Source organism: Phlebotomus papatasi, chromosome 3 (genome assembly GCF_024763615.1).
Source record: "Phlebotomus papatasi isolate M1 chromosome 3, Ppap_2.1, whole genome shotgun sequence".
In the NCBI taxonomy this organism is placed as follows: Eukaryota; Metazoa; Arthropoda; class Insecta; order Diptera; family Psychodidae; genus Phlebotomus; species Phlebotomus papatasi.
In genome coordinates this window covers 73,634,628-73,659,656 of record NC_077224.1, presented here as the reverse complement: position 1 = coordinate 73,659,656, position 25,029 = coordinate 73,634,628, and the positions used below count along the sequence as shown (strand labels likewise).

The 25,029-nt window shown below is 32.0% G+C and overlaps 1 protein-coding gene across 1 annotated transcript in view; it reads right to left on the bottom strand.

The window, feature by feature from the left end:
* Positions 1-4,691: 4,691 nt before the first annotated feature.
* Positions 4,692-25,029, bottom strand: part of LOC129807324 (uncharacterized) — a 70,959-nt gene continuing 50,621 nt past the window's right edge. The window contains exons 2-4 of the mRNA XM_055856519.1: positions 23,843-24,118; positions 9,402-9,648; positions 4,692-5,194 (exon numbers count right to left, since the gene is read on the bottom strand). Of these exons, the coding sequence (XP_055712494.1) occupies positions 4,905-5,194; positions 9,402-9,648; positions 23,843-24,118 (813 nt within the window). The 3' untranslated portion in view covers positions 4,692-4,904. The remainder of the gene's footprint in view (positions 5,195-9,401; positions 9,649-23,842; positions 24,119-25,029) is intronic.

Here is a 25,029-nt window from a genome sequence, read left to right as displayed (position 1 = left end):
ACCGGAACTCTTCGAAAAAAAGTGAAAAAAATAAATCTTCAAGACACCAGTTCCTTATCTTACCGTGGTAGATGGACCTCAATATTACTACTGAAGATGGAGAATAGTTCATACGTAAGATATTTACTATTAACAAAAACATTCCGAAAAACAATTCCGCAAACCAATTGTGAAGCTGATTTGTATGATGATGAGGCTCAGTTTTATTTTAAAATGGGAGAAAATAGCTCATTTTTAGAACTGCTTCAATTCAAAGCTGTCCATTTCCCCCTAAGTGTATTCACAAGTGAAGTTTGATTCTCCAACAAAAAGGTGAAATGGAACTCTATTTGAATAAAAAATCGTTGATGTTCAAAGAATTTAAACTCAATTTCGAATTTTCAAACTAAATTTTTGCACAAAGTGGGGAAACCTTATGAAATAATCAGACTAAGAAGCTTTTAGAAGTATTTCACAGTGATTCAGAGGGGAATTATACTGAAAGCAGCTTTGATGTTTTGATTTTCCCTACGACAAAGAAAAAACAAATATCTTTTGACACTGGAGACACTTCGAAATTTGAAAAGGAAATACTTGAGCTAGCGCTCGGATAAAACGAGTAGTAGGGGAAAGTACTCTCCCTTCGAACGTTCATGCCTTCGAATAATGTGAATTTTTTTAATGTTTTCTGAGAGACTTACATATAATCATCATATAATTATCAATAATTGAGACGCTCAGAGCAGAAGTGGGCTGTTTTAATAGGGAAATGCATACAAAGGAGACCACTTCTGCTCTGAGCGTCTCAATTAGTAGTAAGCTAACTAATATTTAATGAAAATGTGTAAGTCTCTTAGGAAACAAAAAATGAGAATTAACATTATACGAAGGCATGAACATTCGAAGGGAGAGTACTTTGCCTTACAAAAATATTTGGAAATTTGTTATTGAGTGGCTTTTCTTATCGACAATCTCCTATTGTTAATGGTAAGTATGACTCTGTTCAGTAATAACGTTTCGAAGAGATAAAGCCACTTAAAAGCCAAGCTAAACTTATTTGAAAATCGACTAGAAGCAAGAAATGCAAGTTCACATATTCGCCGCTTTCGAACTCTCGGTATTCTCGAAATATCAAGTTCCAACAACGCCAAAAAAGTGAGTAAATGCTTACTGCTTTGTAGAGTTTCAGAATGGCAGAACGTTTCTATTCCAATTTCATTAAAATTCATTTCCTTTCACGAACTTATTTATTTTGGCGCAACTCGACGGTTTCAATTTTTGAACTTCCAACGGGTTTTTGGTAAGTTCTTACTGTTATACTAAAATCGATACAGGGAAAACCTAAACGAAAAAGATCTCTCAAATCGGGAAGGTTAGTACTAGTCGATTTTGGTTTTAGAATTTACTGTATTTTTATTATGAAAAAAACGACGTAGACAATAGAATATATGGGTACCAGAGTTCATCGGGGGAATTTGGAGTTACTCTAGGAAAACATCAACTCTTTCCAAAGTGTTTCAAAGAGTTGATGTTTTCCTAGAGTAACTCCAAATTCCCCCGACGAACTCCGGTACCCATATATACTATATTTTTAGTTTATACCAAATAAATATTATAATATTTTCTCAATTCTAATAGACCTTATTTGCTTCTAGTTTCCTTAAGAACGTTAAGAATTATAAAATTTTATCAAAAAATAGATTTTTGTGGAGTATTTTGTATTCTTTTTTAACTTTATGCAAAAAGAACTTGAAGAATATATCAATAAGATATTCGTGAAATTTTTTATAGTTCTCTAAGTTCAAGTTCAAGTTTTAAGTTAATCTTGATTATTTTCCCCTACAGATATCTCCCCCTTGGATGCTTTCTGAATTTTCTTGCTTAGACTTTTGGGACGAAAGGTGAATTGGAGTCATGTCCTTAGACACGATAAATTACCAACCAACCTTCCAACATCGTTATGGATGAAAATCACTCCTTAAAAGCGTGCTCATACTCTGACTCTCATGTTGTTCTAATTAGAACAGAGAATGATCCCCCGAACAGTTAATTGCAATACACGACTTGCGTAGTTATGCTCCCCCTTCAGCAGCACTATACAAACATCCCCATAACACCGGATGGACGCCGGTAGATTTTGCCTATAAATAAATTTACTTCTCTGTGTTACTTTCCTCCCAACTCATTAATTAATTCTCTCATGTAGAATAAAATACGATGGGAGAGAGACACAAAAGTAGCTCATAAAAATAGCCTTAATTCTGGGTTTTTGGTCATAAACTTGCAGGGTTTAAACCTCAATCTCAGTAGAACACTCTCCAACTATCTTCACTTACTTCTCATCATTTATTTACACCAGATTATTGGCCAATTAAAAGTGGAAAAGTACTCTCAGGGACCAAATGAATGTATGTATCTTTGTGGTAATTGCCAACCTTTGAAGCACTTCTGCAAGGAGAGCATTGCCATACAAAGTTAATTACTCCAGAAATAGTTGGAAGAATTACTCTGGGTAAACTTTTAAGGAATCTTCTTTAGAATGGCTATTTTCTTGAAAAACACCAAAATGCTCTGGAGCTACAATAACTGCTCGAAATATTACACAAAGTTTAGATATTCATTTCAGAGATTGTATTCCATGAATTTTTAGAGATGCAGAATACTTTAATATTTTACTTTTGATTTTCTTTAATTGCTTTCCAAATTTATTTTTGAAAGTGATTCATCTGAATGGGAGAATGTGTCTTTCACTTAAAATTTATTAAATATGGATGTACTGATAAAAGTAAAAGGTAAATAAAATATTTAATAAACTGAGAAAATGAATAAGTCATAAGAGAGCTTAGTAGAAATTTTGTGATTTTTTTCGATTTGACTAAAATTGACTGAACAGTTGCCAGCGCCACTAGCGGGAGAAAATAGCGCCCTCTCGCGGAGAGAATAATGCTAGTGTCAGTGAGTTTTTGGCTATATCTTTTCTTTTCACAATAAAAATTTTTTTTTTAATCCAAATTGCAGATTAAATCAGAACAATGGTTTACGAGATATTTTAATTTATCTTAATATGGATTCGATACATCTTTTAGATCATGAAAATTTCATAAAGTCAAAATTCACATCCCTTTCCTTCTTAAAAGTTTTGCATATATCTATCCTACTCTTTCACTCGCTTCTTCTTCTTTTAAGCATCACACGAAATTAAATTTAGTTTAAACCAATTTTAAGACTGAAAGAACGGGATAGACTTTATGCAAATCGTTTGGGAGCAATAGGAACGTGAATTTTTATTTCATCAAATTAGGGTCGGAGGAACGTCTGTTCGACAGGAAACCCCTATTGATATTTTCGTCAAAATGTTGAAAATTATTTAATGTATCTACAGTGCTGTCTCGCTATATGCACAATTTTTTTGACAGTTCTCTCTGAATACACTCAGTCCCGGCATTAAGTCCTTCGGGATTATGCACCTGACGGAATTATGCACTCACAATTATGCAAATTTGCCTACCATCGGGAGGATCGGGAGTCAATTTATGAAATCATTTTTGAAATACGCCTGAATGCATACCATGGTGCGTCGCGGGAAATTTGAAAACATTTTGCTACTTTTTCAGAACAAAATTTTAATTTCTTTTTTTTAAGGTATTTTTTTTATTATTCTAACCATTTATTGAAGAACTCTGGCCATGTACTGTTTGTTAATGCATTTATATTGTTGAATTAGTTGAAACATTTGAATCTTTTTGTTTGAACTACTTTTACCTCGACTTTTACTCTGCGCGAAATTCGTTCAACGGTCAATTAATTCAAAAGAAAGCCCCTGTAGGTATGCAAATTTTCTCGATGCATAATGCCATTTCGCGCGTTTTTTTCGGTCCCGAAAATGTGCATAATGCCGGGATCTAGTGTATGCACAACTTTTTTTGAAATTCTCAACGGTTTTTTTCTTTCTTTTAATAAATTATCATTTTTTTATTGTTCTAGAATTTCCCGTGTTATTTTAAATATAATATGAGACAGAAAAAATAAAATTAAGAAAATTAAAAACAAGAAAAATTAGTTACCAAGAAAATAATTTTCTTTATTACTTTGTTAAAATATAAACAAATTGATTTTGAATGCAACCGACACAAAAGCTGTGCATATAGAGTGTGTGCATATAGAGAGACAGCACTGTAGTAAATTATAAGTAATATAACGTTTTTTCTGTAATATACCTTTTACTATAAACAGAGATGTTCAAATTTTATATAGATAGATTTTGTAACTTCAAACCATAATACACCTAAAAAGCATAATATTTACACCGATTTCGGATCAATAATGCAAGGTAAAATTAACATTTCCGGAATGTTATTTTAACTTTTTCGGATTTCTCTCAGTGTAGGTGCTGACACGAGTTCTTAAAGTGTCAATAGACGTTCCTTTCACCCTAAATCGAGCTAAAAGATATGCCGAGCCGAAGGCATTAGTAAGCTTCTTGTAAGCTTTAGAAACTTGGATTATTTCATGTGATCTCTCAAGGAAAACTCCATTATTCGCAAAGTTTTCAAATAGCTGTCTTCCTTACGAAATGTCACAATTAATTTGACATTTCAGTGAAACGAATAAACCTTAGAACTAGTTGTCTCGCTCACTCTTAAATGTTGTTTCTCAACCATATTTACAGAGACAGAAGTCAGTGTACGTATACCATAAGTAAAATGTTTTCATTTTTTGTATTAAATCATGTTGTTTTTTTATTTTTAAATTCAGAAAAATTGAGATTTAAATCCAAAGCTTATGACCAGCGTAACTTAATCTATCTTTACATTAACTGACCTTAAAAATTATTTAATAAAATATATACACTTAAAAAACTAATATGATAAACATTTAGCGCGGTAGAAAAGTCAACAGCAGACGCAGCATCTGGGGTCCGGAACTTAGTGATCCCTTTGAGTCTTTTGGGGTTTGGCCACGAAGGCCTGCAGACTGAAGTAGCGGGGTGCATCCTCGGGTGTGACACTGGTGATATGGTGAAATTGACACGGATTGGAAATTTGCGATTTTGGTGGCAGTTGAATTGCCTTAACCTTCTTCGGTGGCTTTCGCTTTCGGCCTGGCGTACTGAGGGCAATATTTTCCGGATCACTAATCAGCTTCTCAATGCACAGCCACAATTCTCGGGCTGCCTGACTAGAGTCAAAGCTGAATCCGATAATTTTTCGATGGTCTGCAACAGAAAGAATTTATTGTTCAATTATACCATTAATTAAAAAATAAAACATAAATATGCTCTTCTTGTGATTTTGCATTATTTATGTTTGTTCTCAACCTTTTTTTGCATTTGAAATAGTTGTTTAGCATGAAAAAATATCAGTGTATAATTTCATCTACCATGCTATTCATTTCATGTGAACAATGTTTTTTCTTCATTATTTCGTGATTTGTTTTTCTGGTAAATTGTTGCGGAATTGTTTACAAGCATCTCTTTTTTTGATGATTTATGGAACGAAACTGAGCGAGGGAAACTATTACTGAATTTTAATGAGTATTATTATTATATCTCTTTTTCTTAAAAATAACCAAAGAGAATATTTAATTTTATTCAGAATTTTGTGAATCATGCTAATCAATAGCAGGAAAAATTCAAAAAGTTGTTGGATTTCTCAAATAGGAAGTCTTATTGTAGAAATCTAAAAGAACTTCGACAGTCTATCATATAGGGTAATTGTGCCAAATTTCGGCATAGTTGCATGCAAGCGCCAAAGTGTCAAGTTTGAAATGTAATATTTTTAATAAAAATTGATTTTTTTATTCCTTCTTCTTAAGGAGTGTTGTTTGGAATCTTGTAAACCGTTTATCGTCTTTATTTACTCTAAAATCATTCTTAATACATTTTAAAATGAATAAAAATGTAGACATAGCTTTGGTGCCCTATTTCGGCCACCTTCATTCTCATAGTTCTTTGCCCTCAGGGAATTCTTTCAATGTCCTTTTCACGTTATCTCGTTTGTCGAAGCAATATTTTTTGATATTCTTTTGCATTGTATAATCTATGGAGTATGTAAAAACTAAAAATTCATAGAAATTCGAGGAACAAGAAAGGTGGCCGGAATTGCAAGCTGGCCGGAATTTGGCACACTTACCCTATCCTGTCTAATGTCTAACGAGATTATGCACATATTATTATGCAATTTTGCATACTTCTGGGAGTCAATTTATGAAGTCATTTTTGAAATACGTCTGAATACACACTATTTTATGACGCCGGAAATTTGAACACACTATGCTTATTTTTCAGATTGAAACTTTAATTTCTTTTATTTAGGTAAAAACTCTAAATATTCTAACAATTTATTGAAGAACTCTGGCCAAAGAGTATACAGTTTCTTGATGAATTTCTTTTAAACAATTGAGTCTTTTTGCTCTGACTTCTTTTACTCCGCACGAAATTCGTTCTACGACCGATTCATTCAAAAGAAATCTCCTGCGTTTTTTCGGTCCCGAAAATGTGCATAATCCCGGGAATGAGTGTATAGATAGAGAGAAAGGTTAAATTCAATAAAAATTTTATTAAAAATCTGTCAACAATTTCTTTGTGAAATATACTCGGAACTAAAAATAGGAGTTGTAGGGGAAAGCCTGCATGTGTGAGACATGGTGGATTATAATTTAATTATTTAAATAAATGTAACAAAAACACGAATCGAGTTATTTAAATAAAGTCTATAGGGGAAAGTCGGGCATCTTTAAAATTGTGATTTTTCTCCTATGTTTGAATTTTGAAGGCTTAACGATAAGGCTTAATATTATTTAGAACTAGATGAAAATCCCAATTTTAAGGGTGCCCCACTTTCAAAAGTGCCTCACTTTCCCCTACTAGTGGATATACTAAGTGCTACATATAATTTTAATATAAGTTTCTGAGTTTTGGAAATAATACATCTCGTAAAAGAGTGTCTCAAATAAACCGGCTCTCCCCTATTTGACAGTTTCATTCGTCCGCCATTGATATACGTGAAAAAATCCAGTCCTTAATTAAGCCCTATCGATTAAATCTTAGTACCAAGGCCTTGAATAAAGCCTAGGTGGGTGCTAAACTAATTAATAACCTTAACTTAAGATTCTCTTACCCTGTATTAGACGGGATTCTTTCATTACCAATTATACAGGCTGATAAATCGCAGTTTGATTTTCTTTCTCTTCAGAAAAATTTTTATTCTCTAAAATCTGAGGTATTTTTTTGGATATCATCCTAGCCACTAATAATTACTTCTTTATGATCTACCCAAAACTACGATCGTTGAATTTTAGTTTAAACGCTGACAGTGGCAAATAAATATTTCTATGCACAGAAATTGGCTGATTTATTTATTTATTGGTGAATTAGTCAGAAAAATTATGCACAATTTTGAAAATAAAGTCCAAAAGAACTAATTAAATTAATCAGAATATTTTCAATGTTCACCGTCCGAGGGCAGAACTAACGCTGAGAAAAAACTTGAGAGGTGTCTAAATTAAAAAAAATACTAATTATTATGGGACATTCAAGAGATTGTAGGGGAGACTGGGGAAAAGTCACAAAACGGATATTTTATTTTTTGTTACAAAGTAGTCGAACGCCCCAGAAATTTCTAATTAGCGCAGTTTTATAGTAAATTTACCGCTCTACAAAGTAGAGAAAAGTTTGTGAAAGTCCTTTATTTTGTAAGAAAATACGTTTATCGAGCCAATTTCTAAAAGGTAATTTTGTGACTATTCACAAAAATGCTGGGGCAAATAGTACCAGACATGGGATATTATCATATTATGATTCGCTTTGTTACGAGATTCCGTAAATTAAAACAAATACCTAGATAACATATTTTCATAGGAAATTTATTCCTCTACACCTTTGTAAAACACCATTTTTTCTAAATGACCGATAAAAACGATTTTCAAGCTATTTTAGAAAAAAAAACACACGAAAAACTGCAAATCGTTTGACCATCATAAATTGTTTAGGTTTTTCTTACTTTTTGCTCCATACCTTTTGTTACTTTTTACCCCAAGTGGTCGTTTTTAATAAAAAGATTTCTTGAGAGTAGAATCTTTGTAAAATTCTAAAATAGATAGCGGCTTCGTATTCACAGAATCCAAGTCATTTAGGAAATAATCATCAGTGCATAAATTTTGAATAATAAGTAGGTAATATTTGATATATTCCTCAAGGAAAATATTTCAAAAATATGGCTAAAAATTTTGATATTTTTATTATTTTCTAAATTCCTTGTTCGAATTCAAAGAAACATACAACATCGAAGAAGGTTTATGGAAGCTATTTGTGGTAAAAATTTTAAGCCGCTATCTTATTTATCTTGGAAGATATTGAATTTTGAAATTTTCGATTTGTGACTTTTTGCCCCAGTCTCCCCTACTGTTTGATGAATAGGTTTTATTATCATTTATAGCTGCTGTAAATTTTAGTTGTAAACTATGAGCTCTGACTTTTCATATAACAAAAACTCTTGGGATATTTTCCCTAATATTTGATAAAAAAATCAATGAATAGTCAAAACATTTGGTAAAATAAAATCAGAATGCATGAAATATTCAAAAATATTTATGAATCACTGGAATAAATAATTCTGGATAGATAGGTATAAAATCATTTTACCTTGAAAAAGGATTGAAAAACATAAATATGCAGAAACGAAATAAAAATGTACAGCAGATTATAGCACTTAAAAAGAAATTCGACTAGCCTATACCAAATGAACTTTATCTGTAATAAATCATTTGCAAAAGCCGTAAAAATCTGGGTTTCTTGGGAAATGTACTATTGAATGTAAAACTAATTGCTCCTAACTTACAGTTGATATGTTTTGAAGGGTGATAGTTTATTAGGTGCGATTCTTTTTCACATGATTGTAATTAAAATTGATAATTTCTTAAACTTATTTTATTGAGGAGCTTTTTCAGCTTGCTTTTAAAGTGATTAACATAAATTGGAATTGCATAAATCTTAATTTACGGCACGAAATTAATCAATTGCAAAGTTTTTTACTATACAAAATTTAACGATAGTAAGTGAAACAAGCTCCCCTCTTCAGGAATGTGTATAAATCAAGAATTTTATTAGTTAATGAAATGTCAAGTTACTGTGCATGGGATCGTTTATTTATTCGAAATTAAAGTTTTAACAGCCATTCGAATAAGTCTCTAAATAATATAGTCATTAAAATTTGTAAATTACTAAGGTAGTTTCTGTGCAAACGTTTTCTTATATATTAAAAAAAATATATTAAAATTTGTTCTCAGTGTATAATTTTGTCGATAGATATTGCTTCAGACAAAGGAAGAATGTCCTTTGAATGGCAAGTCGAGCGACATTGTCTTATTGTTTTTATCAATGCAATTTTTAATTGATTTAAATAATTTTACGGCTAATTTCTCACCAGTTGAGAGACACATGGTGTGAAAGGCCGGACCGGCCACTTTATAGCTGGACAGATTGTCGATTCTATCGCTCCAAAGTGCAAAGCAGGAGCCACGCTCTGTGAGGGTGAATGTGACGCGGGGGGTATTCCTGGATTTGGCGGATCCTTTATCATGTAGCAACACCGGAATTCCCGTGTAGATCAGCCTCCACTCATCCTTGCCAACATTCTCGTACAAATTCGCCAGGGACGAACTCACGAAAATCTGGAGAGAAAAGATATGGGTATCACATGTGCTGCTCAAATTGCACGCATTAAGATGAAAATTTTCATATAAAACATTAAATTAAATATTAACAATTCAATTTCCCACGATATACAGGAGACCGCGTGTTTCGCGCATTCGTGATGGGAATACACTTTGAACACTCCCACGACTTCCACATCCCAGAAGGATGCTTTGAGATCCAATATATATATTTGGCTTTTCTTTTCCAGGAAGAATGCTTCAAGATATTAATATGTGGGGAAGCTTTTTTTCTTTTTATTTTTGAGAATTTTATATGCAACAGGAACTGTCTACAATTTGAGATAATTGAGTCAATTTTTAAATTATGCAAGACAAGTTGGGTTTATTTAACTTAATTTAGACTTTGGTGGGATTGTGTTGGAAAAGGAGACACTGAGAAAAAAAATACAATTTTTATTGGAAAAGTATTAGGTTTTAGTATTGTCAGTGACACAAAACAGTGCAAATACCAGATGGTATTAATATAGCAGTTAGTAAACTATTTCAATCGTGAGCAGCATTTTTTTAGCTATGAGTGAAAAAGTTCCGTATTTGGTTGATTGCTTGATTTTCCTTTTAATCTGAATATTGAGGTTCAATACAATTTATTACTAAAAAAAAATATTACTACACAGAAAAAAAATATTTTTTTAAAATTGTTCGTAAAGATTTATGAATTCCTATAATGGGGACTTACGAAATGCTCGTAAATCGTTTAAGGGCAGAATCACCTTGAAAATAAAATGTTCGCCGTAGCCTCACCGTATTTCGTTAATTTACGCATTTTCATTGCAATTCTTACGCAAATTTTCCATTACCGTATTACCTTATCTCATACTCGGTGGCACTAGGTGAAAATAATGTAAGAAAATTGAATAAATAAAACGAGAATTCGATAAACTTTGAGCAAAAGAAAAACTGTAAGAGAAATTAATCGTACAGTTTGTTGTGCACACCGTTTATCTTATTTTCGTTTTATTTCTTCAATTTTCTTGTATTATTTTCACCTAGTGCCACCGAGTATGAGATAAGGTAATACGATAATCGAGAATTTGCGTAAGAATTGCAATGAAAATGCGTAAAATAACGAAATACGGTGAGCATTTTAATGTCAATGTGATTCTGCCCTAACCCACAAAAAATTTCGTAATATTTTGTACTTTTTCAGAAATTGTTTGTACTTTAGCGTTTTTTTCAATTTGATAACATACTTTTTCCAATCATTAAAAAAAAGTGTTTGGACTTTGAAGCATTGCAGACTGAATATTTGGCTTAAGGCGGCTACACATTGGGAGCAATTTTCGTCAAAAATTGCGTTTTTGACAGAAATTTGACGTTTCCTCCTACAACGCTGCAGGGAATTTCCTTCAAAAATGAAATTTTTGACAAAAAATTCTCCCAATGTGTAGAGGCCAATAGAGGAGTAGCCTGAATTACAAGATAAAAGAAATATATTTTTTTAAATTAACTAAATCCAAAGATAAACTACCCGAGAATGTATCACAATAATTTCAGAACCCAATTTCAAGCATTTGCCCAAAAAACGACTTTCTTTTAACCCTGAAGAAAGTTCTTATTTCACGATTTTCTCCAAGTTTTATAGAATACACTTTATATAAGAAGTGGAGCGCCTTTGAATGGGGCAGGACTCATCTAAGACCTGCCAGGGTTAGGCGGTCTTCGGACTAGAGGTTTAGCCCAATTCCCAAAAGTTTCAAAATCCTGAATGTCGAGCAATTTTATTGCCTTTTGAGAATCTATAGGTCACTTGTCTTCAATAATCCAATCCTAAGTTAAATATTTCTAAGTCTTAGGTTTGAAGCCCGTATTAGCTGCGTATAAGCGGTTCTTCGTAAATAAGCAATCCCTAACCATGAGTTAAACCATTCTGTTTGATGGTTGTGTAACTACATGCCCAAACAAAGCCCTAGAAGCAACACAATCTCTGGACGTTACTCAGAGGACACCTTCACTTGCACAGAGTGGACTAAGTTGTTTAATGAACAATTACAACATCATATCACAAAACAATCCGAGTGGTACGTGGTAAAGCGTATCAAGAAACTTAGACAACCATTGGTCCAATATCTACTTGTAACTATTCTGGCAACCGCTGCGAGGACCTTCTCAACGAGAAGGCAGTCGATGTGCAAAAGATATACTGGTTTAAACGGCTTGGTCTTCAACACGCTAAGTTAATCCTGGAACCAGACGGCAAAAGGAGAAAAGAGATCTCAACAAAACACAGTTAAGAACACTATTTAATTTGCGTATGGGACACTGCGCTCTTGGTTCCCACTTAGGAATTAGTTAGTACACTCAGAAAAATAATTGAGTAAAACTTACTCGAATCGATGTTGAATTGACTCTTTTTCGTTGTGATTTTCGATTAACAATATTTTAGAGTTGATTTTACTTATATTTATGTGTAATATTCTGAAGAGTTCTTTGAACTTATTTTTTCCTAAAATTTACATGACAAAAGAGTGTAAATAACTCTTTTTAAGACTGAAAATAACTCGTTTTAAGAGTTAAAATATCTCGTTCCAAGAGTTAAAAAAATCTTCTTTGGAGTTTCAATAACTCTTTCAAATCCCAAAATGGATAGATTTTGCAATTTTTTGTTGTTTTTTTTTATTTTATCATTTTCTTTATTAATATTTTATTGATCTCAAGTTCTCTATATTCCGAGCGAAATATCACGTATGATGCACGCACATGTCTTCGTGAAGCACTCTGTTAGGCATATTTCTAGTTGATGTTCTATATGAACTTTGTCACACGAAAAACTTCTTGACTGAAGTATATTCTTAAAACGAAAACACTTAAGCATATACTTCAGTCGAAATGAAATTTTACATCGAAAAAGAGTAATAATCACATCGATATCCGAAGAATTAATTCAACTCGCACGAAGAGTTGTTTCAACTCTTATTTACTAAATTTTACAACGAAAAATAGTAACAATTACATCGATATTCGTAGAGTTAATTCAACTCTACCATAGAGTTGTTTTAACTTTTTAGGTTTTTTCTTAGTGTGCGGTTGAGATTTTCCAATATTTTTTGGCAGATGAAGACAACAATATTCATGTCCTGTGCTACTGTCTAGCATTAGGGATTTGGGATACAATAAAAAGGGATACAATCTGTGCGACACTTTTTACCCCTTTACGAACGAATGGGACAGCGGTGTCCCAAAATAAAAACTAATTTTTCGGACTATTTAGAGGACAAAATAACTTTCTATATACTCAAAAAATTGTTTTTTTGGGACCCCAGTGTCCCACTCGTCCTTAAAGGGTTACTCTATCTTCGTTATTAAAAAGTCTCAATCTGTAGCTTTACTGTTCTCTATTAAGGACACCAAAATAAAGCTCTTGCAAATAAAGAGTACAATTGACTGAGCAGTCGCAATATATCTGTGTTTATTCTACTTTATGTCTACTTATTAGTCCACCATTTTGTAATATTTTCTTTTCAAAAAAAAAAATTAATAAAGCAATTAAAATATGTATGAAAGTTTCGAAAAGTTTGGTGCTTTCTTTATCTTTCTTAATAATCGCGAAAAACTGCGAATTTTTGGTTTCCTAATACAGGTTATGCACTTCAGCTTTTCTATAATTTACCTTTAAAATTTTCCTAACCTAAAATTATAGCCAGATAGAGAGTTTTATCCAAAATCTCTGTTATTTCTAAGTCATTTAGATAAATATTTAGCCAAAAGAAATATTTCAGAGAACTGAAAAACTACGTAGTGACCATTACAAATTGATTTTAAGATTTTTTACTGCCAAATTTCGATAAAAAATACTTTAATATTTTGTTGTCTAAGAATAAATAAAAAAAATTAATGCCATAAAATACTATAGTTTCTTGGCGATACTTTAACTAGCTTGAGTTTGAAAGCGACCTGACTGACTCAATATTTCAGATTAAAAATTTAATTTTATTAAAAGTTTCTCAAATTCTAAGCTATGTATTATTAGAAGGTTGCATCAGATTAGGCATTAGTTTAGCAAAAATTAATCAGGAATAATTATATTTAGTTAGTACAAAAATAATAAATGGCCCCGGTACACCTTTTCGATCAGGAAAATTGCTTGAAGTCAAAATTCACATACCTTTCTTTTTCAAACATTTTGCGGATATTCATCTGACTCTTTGCATTCTTCTTGTTCTTCTTTTGAACATCACAACAAATGCAATTTAGATCAATTTAATTTTGATTGTGATAGGATAGACATGCAAACCCTTGGAGAACGAAAGCGATGTGAATTTTGATTTCAGGAAATTTACCTGTTCTGTTCTGGTAAGATATTCTTAAATAAATTTTCAACTACCTTGTCAATTTACAGTGATTTTTATTTTTAAAGTAGTTGGACTATAGGGGGAGGTGGGGCTAATTTGAACTGTGAGGCTAGATTGTTATACATTTTTTTCGTATATTTCTAATAGAAACTGGATTTTAACATGATGCAATTTGGATAGACTAAATAATTGTGGATCTAAATAAAATAATTGTAAGGCCTAGCTAAATTTAGAAATAGGCAAAAAAAAATCGTAAAACTTTCTAGTCCCACAGCTCAAAGTGGCCCCACCTTCCCCTAACGAACATTTTTTCAGGGGACAAGCATCATTAGAATATTTATCACTTCAAACAGTTCTTGTCCTCTGAAATTTAATATCTTTAATATCTAATTAAAAATCGCAGTGTTCGGCTCTACCACATGTTCGGTGGTGCCCCAGTTTCCCTTAAAGCCCTTAAACATTTTTTGTTTAATAAAATAGCCTTCTATTTCAAATTTTGTGAAGAAATTATCTTGGTTATTACCTTTAAAAAACTTATTTGCGTATATTTATTAATTTAAAAAAAAATGTATTTAATATATAACTTATTCCCCAGTCTCTAAAAGTCACTTAAAGCAGTTTCTAATAAAGTCAATCTCAGAGAAAGCTGAAATATTTTAAGATATATCTTATCAAAAATTCCACAATTTTTTTATTAGATTTTTGATGCACAAGAGCACAAGTAATGCGTTCAATCTCGTGACAAGTTTGTAGAAATTTATTTTTGGACACGCGCTATGATTTTTCCTCTCAGTGTATCACTGAACAATGCGAAAAGCATTCACACAAAGTTTAGGTAATTCGAAAAATATTATTGAAAATAAAAAAAAAACACCTGCAATGCTTCACTTTCAGTACAACTGTATCCTCCAAATGCAAATACCATTTCACATTGAATGCTTTTTAGTGCAAATTGTGTGTGAATATATTTTTCTCAATTTAATTGTGCTTCAGAAACCATGAATGGAAATATTTTTCTGCAATGATTTCTTTTCTCATTATTGATTTTGCCATAATTCACCGTAAAAATGACACAAGCAAACTCTGTGCATATTTTCTTCAGTTTTCACCACTTGAAAAGATGTTAGTTTTTTTTTTGGGGGATGAAAATGCAACCACATCTTGGCAATTTTTACCCATAAATCTCTGATATATTCCGATAATATTATGACTTTTCTTGCTAAATGAGCACAATTTTCCTGGTCATCATTGGCTGAAAGCAAAAATTCGCCCCGGGGGCCATGGAACTCACATCAATTCCACAGGAAGGTAAGTCATTTTTATATTTTTTCCGCTCAAAAACACTCCTGATAAAGGTGTTTAGTAATTCAGCTTTATCATTTTGTGTAAATAAAACGTTATCACTTTCAGAGAATGTTGATAGCGAAAACATACAATTTAGTTAGCAGTGTTTCACACAGTTTTAATTGCATTAACAGCGATGATGCATTTTCTGGGTCACTCATGGAAGGTTTTATTTTTTGTTCTTCAACTTTATTCACCGCAGTTCCATTGAAGAAACTTCCATGAGGCACGGAGAAGAAAACAATCAATGAAAGTGGCATGAAATAAAACATTATAATTCAATTTATTAATTGAAATTGCATTTGAATTGTGGAGCAAAACACGTTAAAACACCTCATTTATCTGCGAAAGCATCCGCGGATGGAAGATCTTGCAAGAGATGGGCTTGTGACGTGATGCAGCTAAATTGTTTACACACCACAAATGTAGAGAAAGCCGTTTGTATAAATATTTGAAAATACATAGAGATGGGAGCGGAAAATAAATGATTTTCTCTGCACGAGCACAAGTTAAATTACTTGTCCGTTGGACTAATTTTTACACTATATTTTACACAAAGATGAAGGTTGTCGTGTAAATCTTCAAAGAGTCAGTAATGTATTTTTTTTTACAGAGTATGACAATTTTGCGTCAAAGACGTAGATTTTACTTATGACACAATCATTTTTTACATCTTAAAAATTACACAAAACGAAATTAAATTCTATTGCAAAATTAACCTAAAACACATCTTATATTTAAACAAAAATACACACAAAAACCGTTACACAAAAACATGTATTAAGTAAAAACTTGAAATGTTTTAAGAGCAACTGCTTTTTGTGTAAAACTAAATATACATTCGAATGCATGCAGTATACATTAATAATAAAAATTTTATTCTTTTTAATTACAAAAATTAACTTCTAAACTCGATTTACTCGATTTATGAAGATTGTAATATTTCTAGAAAAAACCGTTAATGATTACACAAATATTTTACACGATTTTTGGTGTCATGTCACACGAACGAAAAAAATTAGTTGTACTTTTTGTGAACTATTACACATCTGTGTAATCTAAAAAATCATTATACAGAAATTGTATATCAAAAACCGACAAAAATTGCTTTTCCTAGATTCTTGTCGTAAGGTCGAGGAAACACTTGCATTCATTATGGAACTCCTATAAGCGATATCGTCCAAATATTGATTTTTTTAATGTAACTAATTAAAAACGGCAAAAAACAAACGAGCAGTAAAAAATTCAAAATGGGCAGCAAAAAATTAAAAATGAGCAGTAAAATATCTGATTATGGTCAGTAAAAAACTTAAATCTTTACAAAAATGGGTTTATTTTATATATTTAACATTTAAAATAGTTCCATATAGAGTAAAAAACCCTTTATTTTCCCTTTGCCTAAATTTGGACGATAATATCACTGTTTCAAAAATTTTTGTTACTGATCAATTTTAACTTTTTACTGCTCATTTATTCAATGCCATTAAAAACGAAAATAAGACGTTTTTTTTCTTTAATCAATCATTTCCTATAAGGAGAGGTCTTGAAATTTCATACCCCAAATGGTGCAAAACAGGTTATGATACGATTTCTTAAAGTGTCAATAGGTGTTTCTTTGAGCCTATTGGGGAGAATGTTTCTTTTTATAATTAATTTTAAGTCTGTCGGTAAATGTTTCACGAAACCCTAGAGAACTTAAAAAAATACTTCGTCAGACCCTAGAAACATAATAATTCTTGCGCAAAACCAGAGATACCCAAAGAGAAAGTTTCGTGGAATCCGAGAGATTCGAAAATTCTTTGGCGAAATCCCAAAAAACAAAAAACTATTTGGAAAAATCCGTGGAACCGAAAAAAATGTTGCAAAAAATCTGAGAAACCCAAACAATATTGTTTCGAAATCGGAAGTACCCAGATATTGTGTCGTAAAACTCAAAAAAGTCAAAAATAGCTTTACGAATACTGAAACACTTTATAAAAATTCGAGAAATCCAAGAAACCAGAAATATCTCAAAAGAAAGTTTTGTGGAATCCAAAAAAATCCGAAAATTGTTTCGTGAAATTCCAAAAAGTCAGAAAATAATTTCGAAATATCCGAGGAACCGAAAAAAATGTTTCAAAAAAATCTGAGAACCCAACAATAGTGTTTCGAAATCCGAAGTACCCAGATATTGTGTCGTAAAACTCAAAAAAAAACTAAAAATTGCTTTAAGAATACTAAAACCTTTTTAAAAATATCGAGAAATTCAAAAAACTAAAAAAGAGGATTCGGAAAACCCCTAGGAACTTAAAAAAAATATTTTTCAAAATGCGATAATAAAACTTAACAATGTTTTTGGACCCAAAGATGCTGCTCTTGTCAGATAAAATAGAAATAAGTCATTCCTTGTTTTATAGGAATATCTTACAAAACAAAAGCCGTTTTTTAAATTTTGAGGTTATATGTGTATTACTAAAATTCAGGTCACTGTAGATTGCGAATAGATATTTAATATAGCCTAGCCAGTATTACACTGAAAACACTTTGAAGTTGCGATCCTATGTGATTTAATTATTTTCCCATAATTCTCTCATTCTAAATTTGAGGTTATGTTTTACAAAAAATAAATCGCAAGTAAACTTATTGATTTTTAGAATTTTAAACAACTTTATAATTCTCCTTTGACTAATATTTTCTGAAATTATTTATGTAAGAAATTTTTTCACCTTTGTTGACAATGTAATTTGTCAACAATCTCCCACCCTTGACTTCGATGCAACATCGTTGTTAAGACAAAATAATTCTATTAGGAAAAAATTACGATATTTTCATTCCAAATATTTTTCTCATTTCAATTTCAGTGAATTGCGTTGCAGAAAGAAAAATTGAGAAAGAATTTCCTGCGAAAAAATTGGGGCATTTCCATGGGAAGAAAAAGAAGTTATTTGTGCTGAGAATTTTTATTCTCTCAACCATTTCAAGACTCTCAAGTATTACCTATTAATCCGTCGATCGTTGGGAATGATAAATGGTTGGAAAAATGATTGCGGCTGGAAAAACTTTATCCGCGAAATTTTCTAAAGCTCTTTTAAACTTTCAGAGCCTCAAAAGTATTGAAATCTGCTTCGTGAATCAATAACTAGATTGAAAGAAAAGTGCGATGGATTTTATTTTACTGCGGATGTTTAGAGCTCGTAAAAATTCCCAGTGAAAAAAAGAGTGATAAAACATGCAAAATATATAGTTATATTTTGCATGAATAAACATCCCACCCACATTATTTGATATTGAGAAATTGTTGACACAATTGATTTTCAATACAAAATTGAAAATTCTACGGCTATGGAATTGTGTAAAGCAACTTCATCAAATATGTAGACTGGGATATTAAATTGAATTTAATTCTGGAACTGCCAAATGAAGTCTAACAATATATCTGTAGCTCTGGCCCAAAATTTGCGCGCAAATTAACACACTGTTGGGCAAGATGAAAGAGGGCCAAAATGAAACATAAATCGCTCAGACATGGGCGGATAAATGTTTATAATTTCACTTTGCCATTCACAGAAGAAGATTAATTAATTAATTTTGCAGCATGGTCATAACACGCTCATCTATGGGGTCACATTGAGATGGATTTTAATCCATGGATAGACATCTATTTCCAGCTCCATCAGCCAGAAGACATTGTGCAGTTATATGGGTTGGCTTTTGTGTACAGTAATAAAATGTATTTTCACGGTCGATGCTGTAAACAATCAATCTTTATGTGTCTCGAGGAGATATGTTGCTGAATTCACAAGGAGCTAACACGAAAGGCCAAGAGTTCTCTCTCGAAGGGCGATGTTTCGTCTTACGATATCCAATTCATTTTGAATGATTGACTTGAGAAGAATTTGCACACAGAAAGTCATGTCTCGTGAGGAGGAATTGTCTACAGGTCCTCTATGGCTTACCCTATGCCATCAACACTTTTGCAGAGGAAATATGAATACCCTATGCTTATCTTTAATCAACAAATACTTCCTCAAAATTTGACTTAAAGAAATTAATTTATTTTCAAACATAGTGGAAAGTGGGGCACCTTTGAAGTGGGGCAGCTTTGAAATAGGTCTTTTAAATGAATCTGGATCTTATCACAAGGCTCAATTCCATTTAAAAATACGGGAAAAAACCAAATTTAAAGGCTAGGGGAGACCGGGAAGGTTTGGAACAGGGGTAGTATGGGACGAAGCGATTTTTTCATTAATTATTGAAATAAATGGGATTTAACTACTACTCAATCGTAGACAACAACAAGATGTATATTGTCTAAAAGAATGGATATCCTCAGTTCTATCGCTTAAATTCTATGAACATTTTTTTTAATTTATAAAAATTGTTTATTTTGACGTCTCAGTTTACCTCTTTGTATTTTATATCAGCTATATACAATCAAAACTTTTCTATCTCATTAGCTAGCAGTGTAATCTGGGAACATATTTTTACAAAAATTTTAGAGATTATACGATCTTGTTTTTTACATAAAGGTTTTAAATACCAAAACTACACGCGGGGATGTTTGGGACACCCGAACGGGGAAGAATGGGACGTTGATTTTTCACAGGATTGTAAGTGACACGCAAAAAATGGAGCGTAATTCCCAATTTCTACAGCAAAATCTCCTTCTTGTGCAAACTTTAGCAGTTTAGCAGTTGCTTACAGAGACAATTAAACCATCAATGTCATAGGAATCAATAATTTCTTCTCCTGAGGATATTCTACCTTTGTCCAATCCCGGTAAAAAACTATTTACTCCAACATTTCTCGAGCAGTACCCTCTTCAATTCCCACAAGTTCCTCAGGAAAGGCAAGGCGAGAGCTCATGTAGATAAACAAGGAAAAACAATTATTATGCAGTTGTCGTAAAATCAAACAGGAATCCGTCAAAGAGTTCAAAACTAAAAGTGTCGAGAGAATCCACTCGCCTGAGGAATTTGATCACGATGATTCCAATATTAGGAAAAAAAGAGAAAAGAAAGCTACACTGAGAGAAATCCGAAAAAGTTAAAATAACATTCCGGAAATGTTAATTTTACCCTGCAGTATTGATCCGAAATCGGTGTAAATAATACCCTTTTTAGGTGTATTATGGGTTAAAGTTATCCTTTTTTCATGTTAATTTTACCCATTTTACCCTTAAAAAGGTGTAAAATTAACATTAAAAAATGTTGATATATTTTTACACCTAAAAAGTGTTAATGTTATGAGGAAAAAATGTTAATCACACCCTCTTTTTTTTCTCAGTGTAGGATCGTAAATAAGAAGAAAATACATTAAATAACTGATTGACAAAAATGACTCTACTGTACAAATATAAGATTGATATTAACCCTCTAACGGGTAAGACCGCCTCCAGGCGGTCTTCACAAAAAATCACATTTACAGCGACAATAAAGGTTTTATTTATTTAAAAGTGCTATAGTGTCCTCGGTAATAGTCTTATAAGCATCTCTTGAAAGTTTGAACTCATTTTGACTCTTCGTTTTGTTGCTATTCCCAGTTTTGTGTGACAGATCAGAGAAAAGCAACAAAAAATATTAGTGCAAAAAAACTCTTTTCCAATATCCATAAAAATACTGATTTAAAGTTATCTGACTAAGATAAATTTATTTTTTACTGAAAGATATGTCATTCTACTTTGTATATTTTATTTAAAAAATTTGAAAAAAGTAAAAATGTGAATTTTAGAAGCAAAAAGAGTTTCAAAAAATTTTTATATTTTCTCACTTAGCGCCTAAACTAAAAAAGATAATGAGGAATGGATGATTTTTTTTCTACTTTATTGGATCATAATTATCCTAGAAAACATTGTTCTAGAACTTTTTTTCGCATATTAAAGAAAACACCGTTAAAGGGTTAATCTAGTATTTGAAATTAATCAACATGCTCCTATAATGCAAATTATGCGAGAAAAAATGCATCACAAAAATCCCCTTCTGCGTCCCATACTGCTCCTAATCGGGGAGGTTTGGGACAAAGCGTCAAGTTAAATGTTGTATCTTCTCCTAGAAAATTCAGCTGTTTTCCAAGTTCTATCGAGTACTTTTTATAAAGTCAGTACCAATAAGTATCCTACAGACTGCATGAAATTGTAATACATTATCGTACTTTTTGGAATACTGTCTCAAAGTCAAAAAAAGAAAGAGTGTCCCAAAATGTGACTGAAATGTGATTCGAAAATCACATTTCTTTCGAGATAGTGGAAAATAGTCTTCTACAATGTTGTAGAGCAGTAAATTTCCTAAAAGAATATGCTCATTATAAACCGTTTCAGTTTTCTCAGAGATCGTGAATGAATTAATTATGTGTTTTGACAGGTTTTGCCCCAGTCTCCCCTACTTCGTTGTTGATGAATAAATTTACCCATCTTTCTGTTTATCTGTTCCATTCACTATCAAATCCCTAAAAATCTCCTTAACTGGTTTGTTCCTGAGGTAAATTGTATCTGCTGTCTGTTATAATCCTTCCCAGTGTGTCTCTGCTAAAAGGGAAAGCCCTTCAAATTTTTTATTTTAAGATCTTCCAGTATTCAATCGCTGTGTGTTTTAAAAACAATAATTGAAATTATAGGAGTGACTAGTAAAGAAGTCTGTAACACTCAAACAAGCTTTTTTTATGATTTTTTTATATGAAATTATTTGAAGCGAACTCATAAATTGATCTCGGATTCTCAATACACAATGGTCTGAGCAAAAATGTAGTTAAAGAGAAATCTATTATATTAATCCCTTTTCCCAGTAACCGAAGTCTTATTTTGGTATCTTATAATACGAAAGAACTTCTAGTAATTTTTTATTTATTGATTAATCTTCAGATTTACTATTCAATAATGTTTACCGTTAATAGAAATACTCCTTCTCATACCTTCAATATATTTCCAAATATCACAAAAGTCTGCTTAACAATATTTTTCTTATAATTAGGAGAAACTATCTACTTGTCCTACTAGAGGAGATTTTCCTAAAATTAATCAAGGCATAACACAGTGGGGTGCATTTCGAAACGCCATAGTTTAAACAAGCCTAAAGGAACTTTATATTCAAAATGCACCTTAAATCAATGCTTGCCAGAATCAGCTTTTATAGGATGTGAAGTAAGTAGAGTATATAAGGTAAGTCGTTAAAATCATATTGAAAATCATTTGGGAATTTCTCATTTCTCTACGAAAGAATACTTAATCAAAGAGTTTGATCGATTTGAATTAACTAGAAATCTTTCGGCCTTACGGAAAAAATTAAAGAAAAACTTCCTACTATATTTTACTTCTCTTACGTACTACATCCTATCCTAATAATAATTTAAAATATGTAGGAAGGAAGTAAGAAATTGAAAGACATTTTATTTTAGCCGAGACACAGTTGGGGAATTATAACATAAAAACTTAGGGTCGAACCAATATAGGGCATTTTCTTTGATTCACTGGTGCTCATAGCACAATATCTTAAGAAATTTTGACATTTTATTTTATTCAATATATACTAATTAAAAACTAATTAAATTGGTTTATTTTTCGCTTAAATTGTGTATGAATGAAGTTCCTTTCCTCTTGTAGAAAATTCTTTTTTTTATATAATAAGCCATGATAAGGATATTTTATGTATACAATATTAAAAGCACTAAACTTTCTGAACTAAACTTTATCAAATTGTTGTTTAAAGAAAAAGAAAAAGAAAAAGAAAATTTCATTTCAAGTTTTCAACTATACAGTAATCAAGAATAAGCCAAACTTTAAAATTGGATTTATTTTTCATACTATGTTAATTGTTTTAATATCATTAAGGACAGCACACATCTCAAGAATTTTTTAAATAGAATTCAAATGGACTTTAAACTTTATTTTAATACAGATTTTTGACCCAAAGGTTGAGTTTAATTCCTTAACAGCTATAATTTTTGAATAAGCAAGAACTTTGCGAAAATTAAAATTATGAAGAGGTGGGGCTACATTGAAACACTATTTTCTCGCATATTTCTACAGAAAGCTGTACCTATACATAATTAATTTTAGATCCATAAATTAATCCTTATTTAATCAGCTTGCCTTTGAAATACGCGAAAAAATTTAATTTTCAATGTAGCCTTAGCTTAATATAGATTACCCTCTCCCTATTAATTTTAAATTAGAAACCGTTGATAGATTAGAATATGGGAAATAGGGTAAAGTGATATAATTTGGAATTAGTGTTACAAGTTGGACAATTCGTCGGTACAAGTTGGACATGGCCTTTTTCTTGATAAATTATAGTACAAAATTTGTTTTTAAGCACAAGGAATCAAATTATAAAACTAAAGCATTAAAAATATACAAGTAAAAATGAAGTACTAAATTTATCAAGACAAAAAGCCATGTCCAAATTGTACCATTGTCCAACTTGTACCACTTTACCCTACTGCAATTTAAGATATTTTAAGTCGTATGAAACTGGAGTAACCTTTCAGTCTAAAAACCGATTAAAACTTAGTATCTTTCAAAGATTTAATTCCTAAGATCTCACCTCAGTTCCTAGTCCACTGAAGAAGCTCTCAACCTGTGCCTTCTCACTGTCTCCCAAGATGCCACTGTTGTCTGAACCAATGGAGTCATCGGGATTGGAGTCAGCGTGAATAAAGAGTCCATTGACGCGCCTCAGAGCCAGATTTGCTTGATGATCTCCAGATTCAGGATCTATGCTCCAATCCTGAGCAGCTTCGCAAATCTCTGAGCCCTCGGAGGAGTCACTAGGTGGAGCACTGTCGCCCACAGAACCCAAACGACGCCGCACATGTGACATCTGCAATGAGGAAATCCCATGATTAATCCAACACTTCCCAGCAAATAAGATTAGCCTTTTGCTCCTAACACACGAAAACTTTGACCAAATTTGTGAGTAGTTTTGCAGACCAGAGGGAAATTGAATTAGGCGCCTATTAATTCAATTCTGGGAGGCTAAAGAGAGCGCGAGAAACTCTCAACAATGTTATCTTGTAAGTTAGTAACACACCACACCTTTATTTGATTAAATACTCAGGCCATGGAACTCAATATATCAAAGCATTCATTCAGTACAGTCTCAAGAGGGAAATAACTAAAGCCTTGACTCATTTCACCAGCCCTCAGAAGGTTATTCATTGAGCTTTTGGACAAATTGGACAATGACTTGGAATTCTAAGGGGGTGGGTTTTGCACACTCAGGAGAAATCAATATGTTACGTTTTAGGGGGATTGTAGTAACACTATCTTATCAGATTTATTCTACAAAGCAATTGGCACCAGATCAATGACAATAGTACTAATGATTTTAGTAGTGTTTTATTTGTATACGAGATGGCACCATGGATAATTTCAATCAAAAGAACAAAAAACAATGGAAAACGAGAAGTTTCTATCTCATAAAATTCTATTGTAGTTTTTCTCGTGCTGCCGGAATTGCAATTATCGTTTTGCCCAGATTGTAAATGGAAATTGGTTGACCTCAAATTGATTTAACTCTTCCACATTTCATCCATCTTCCGCAGAACATCCCCACAGAAATTCCGCTGATAGGGTGGCCAAACACAAATGGCTTCAAATGTAAATCCCATCAGTGTCTCTTCAATAAATTAATATCTCAATTAATTCTATATCAGCATTTCCATGCAATTTTCATTCATTCTCCTCACTCTATTATTCATACACCATGATATTAGTCCCAATTCACGCAGG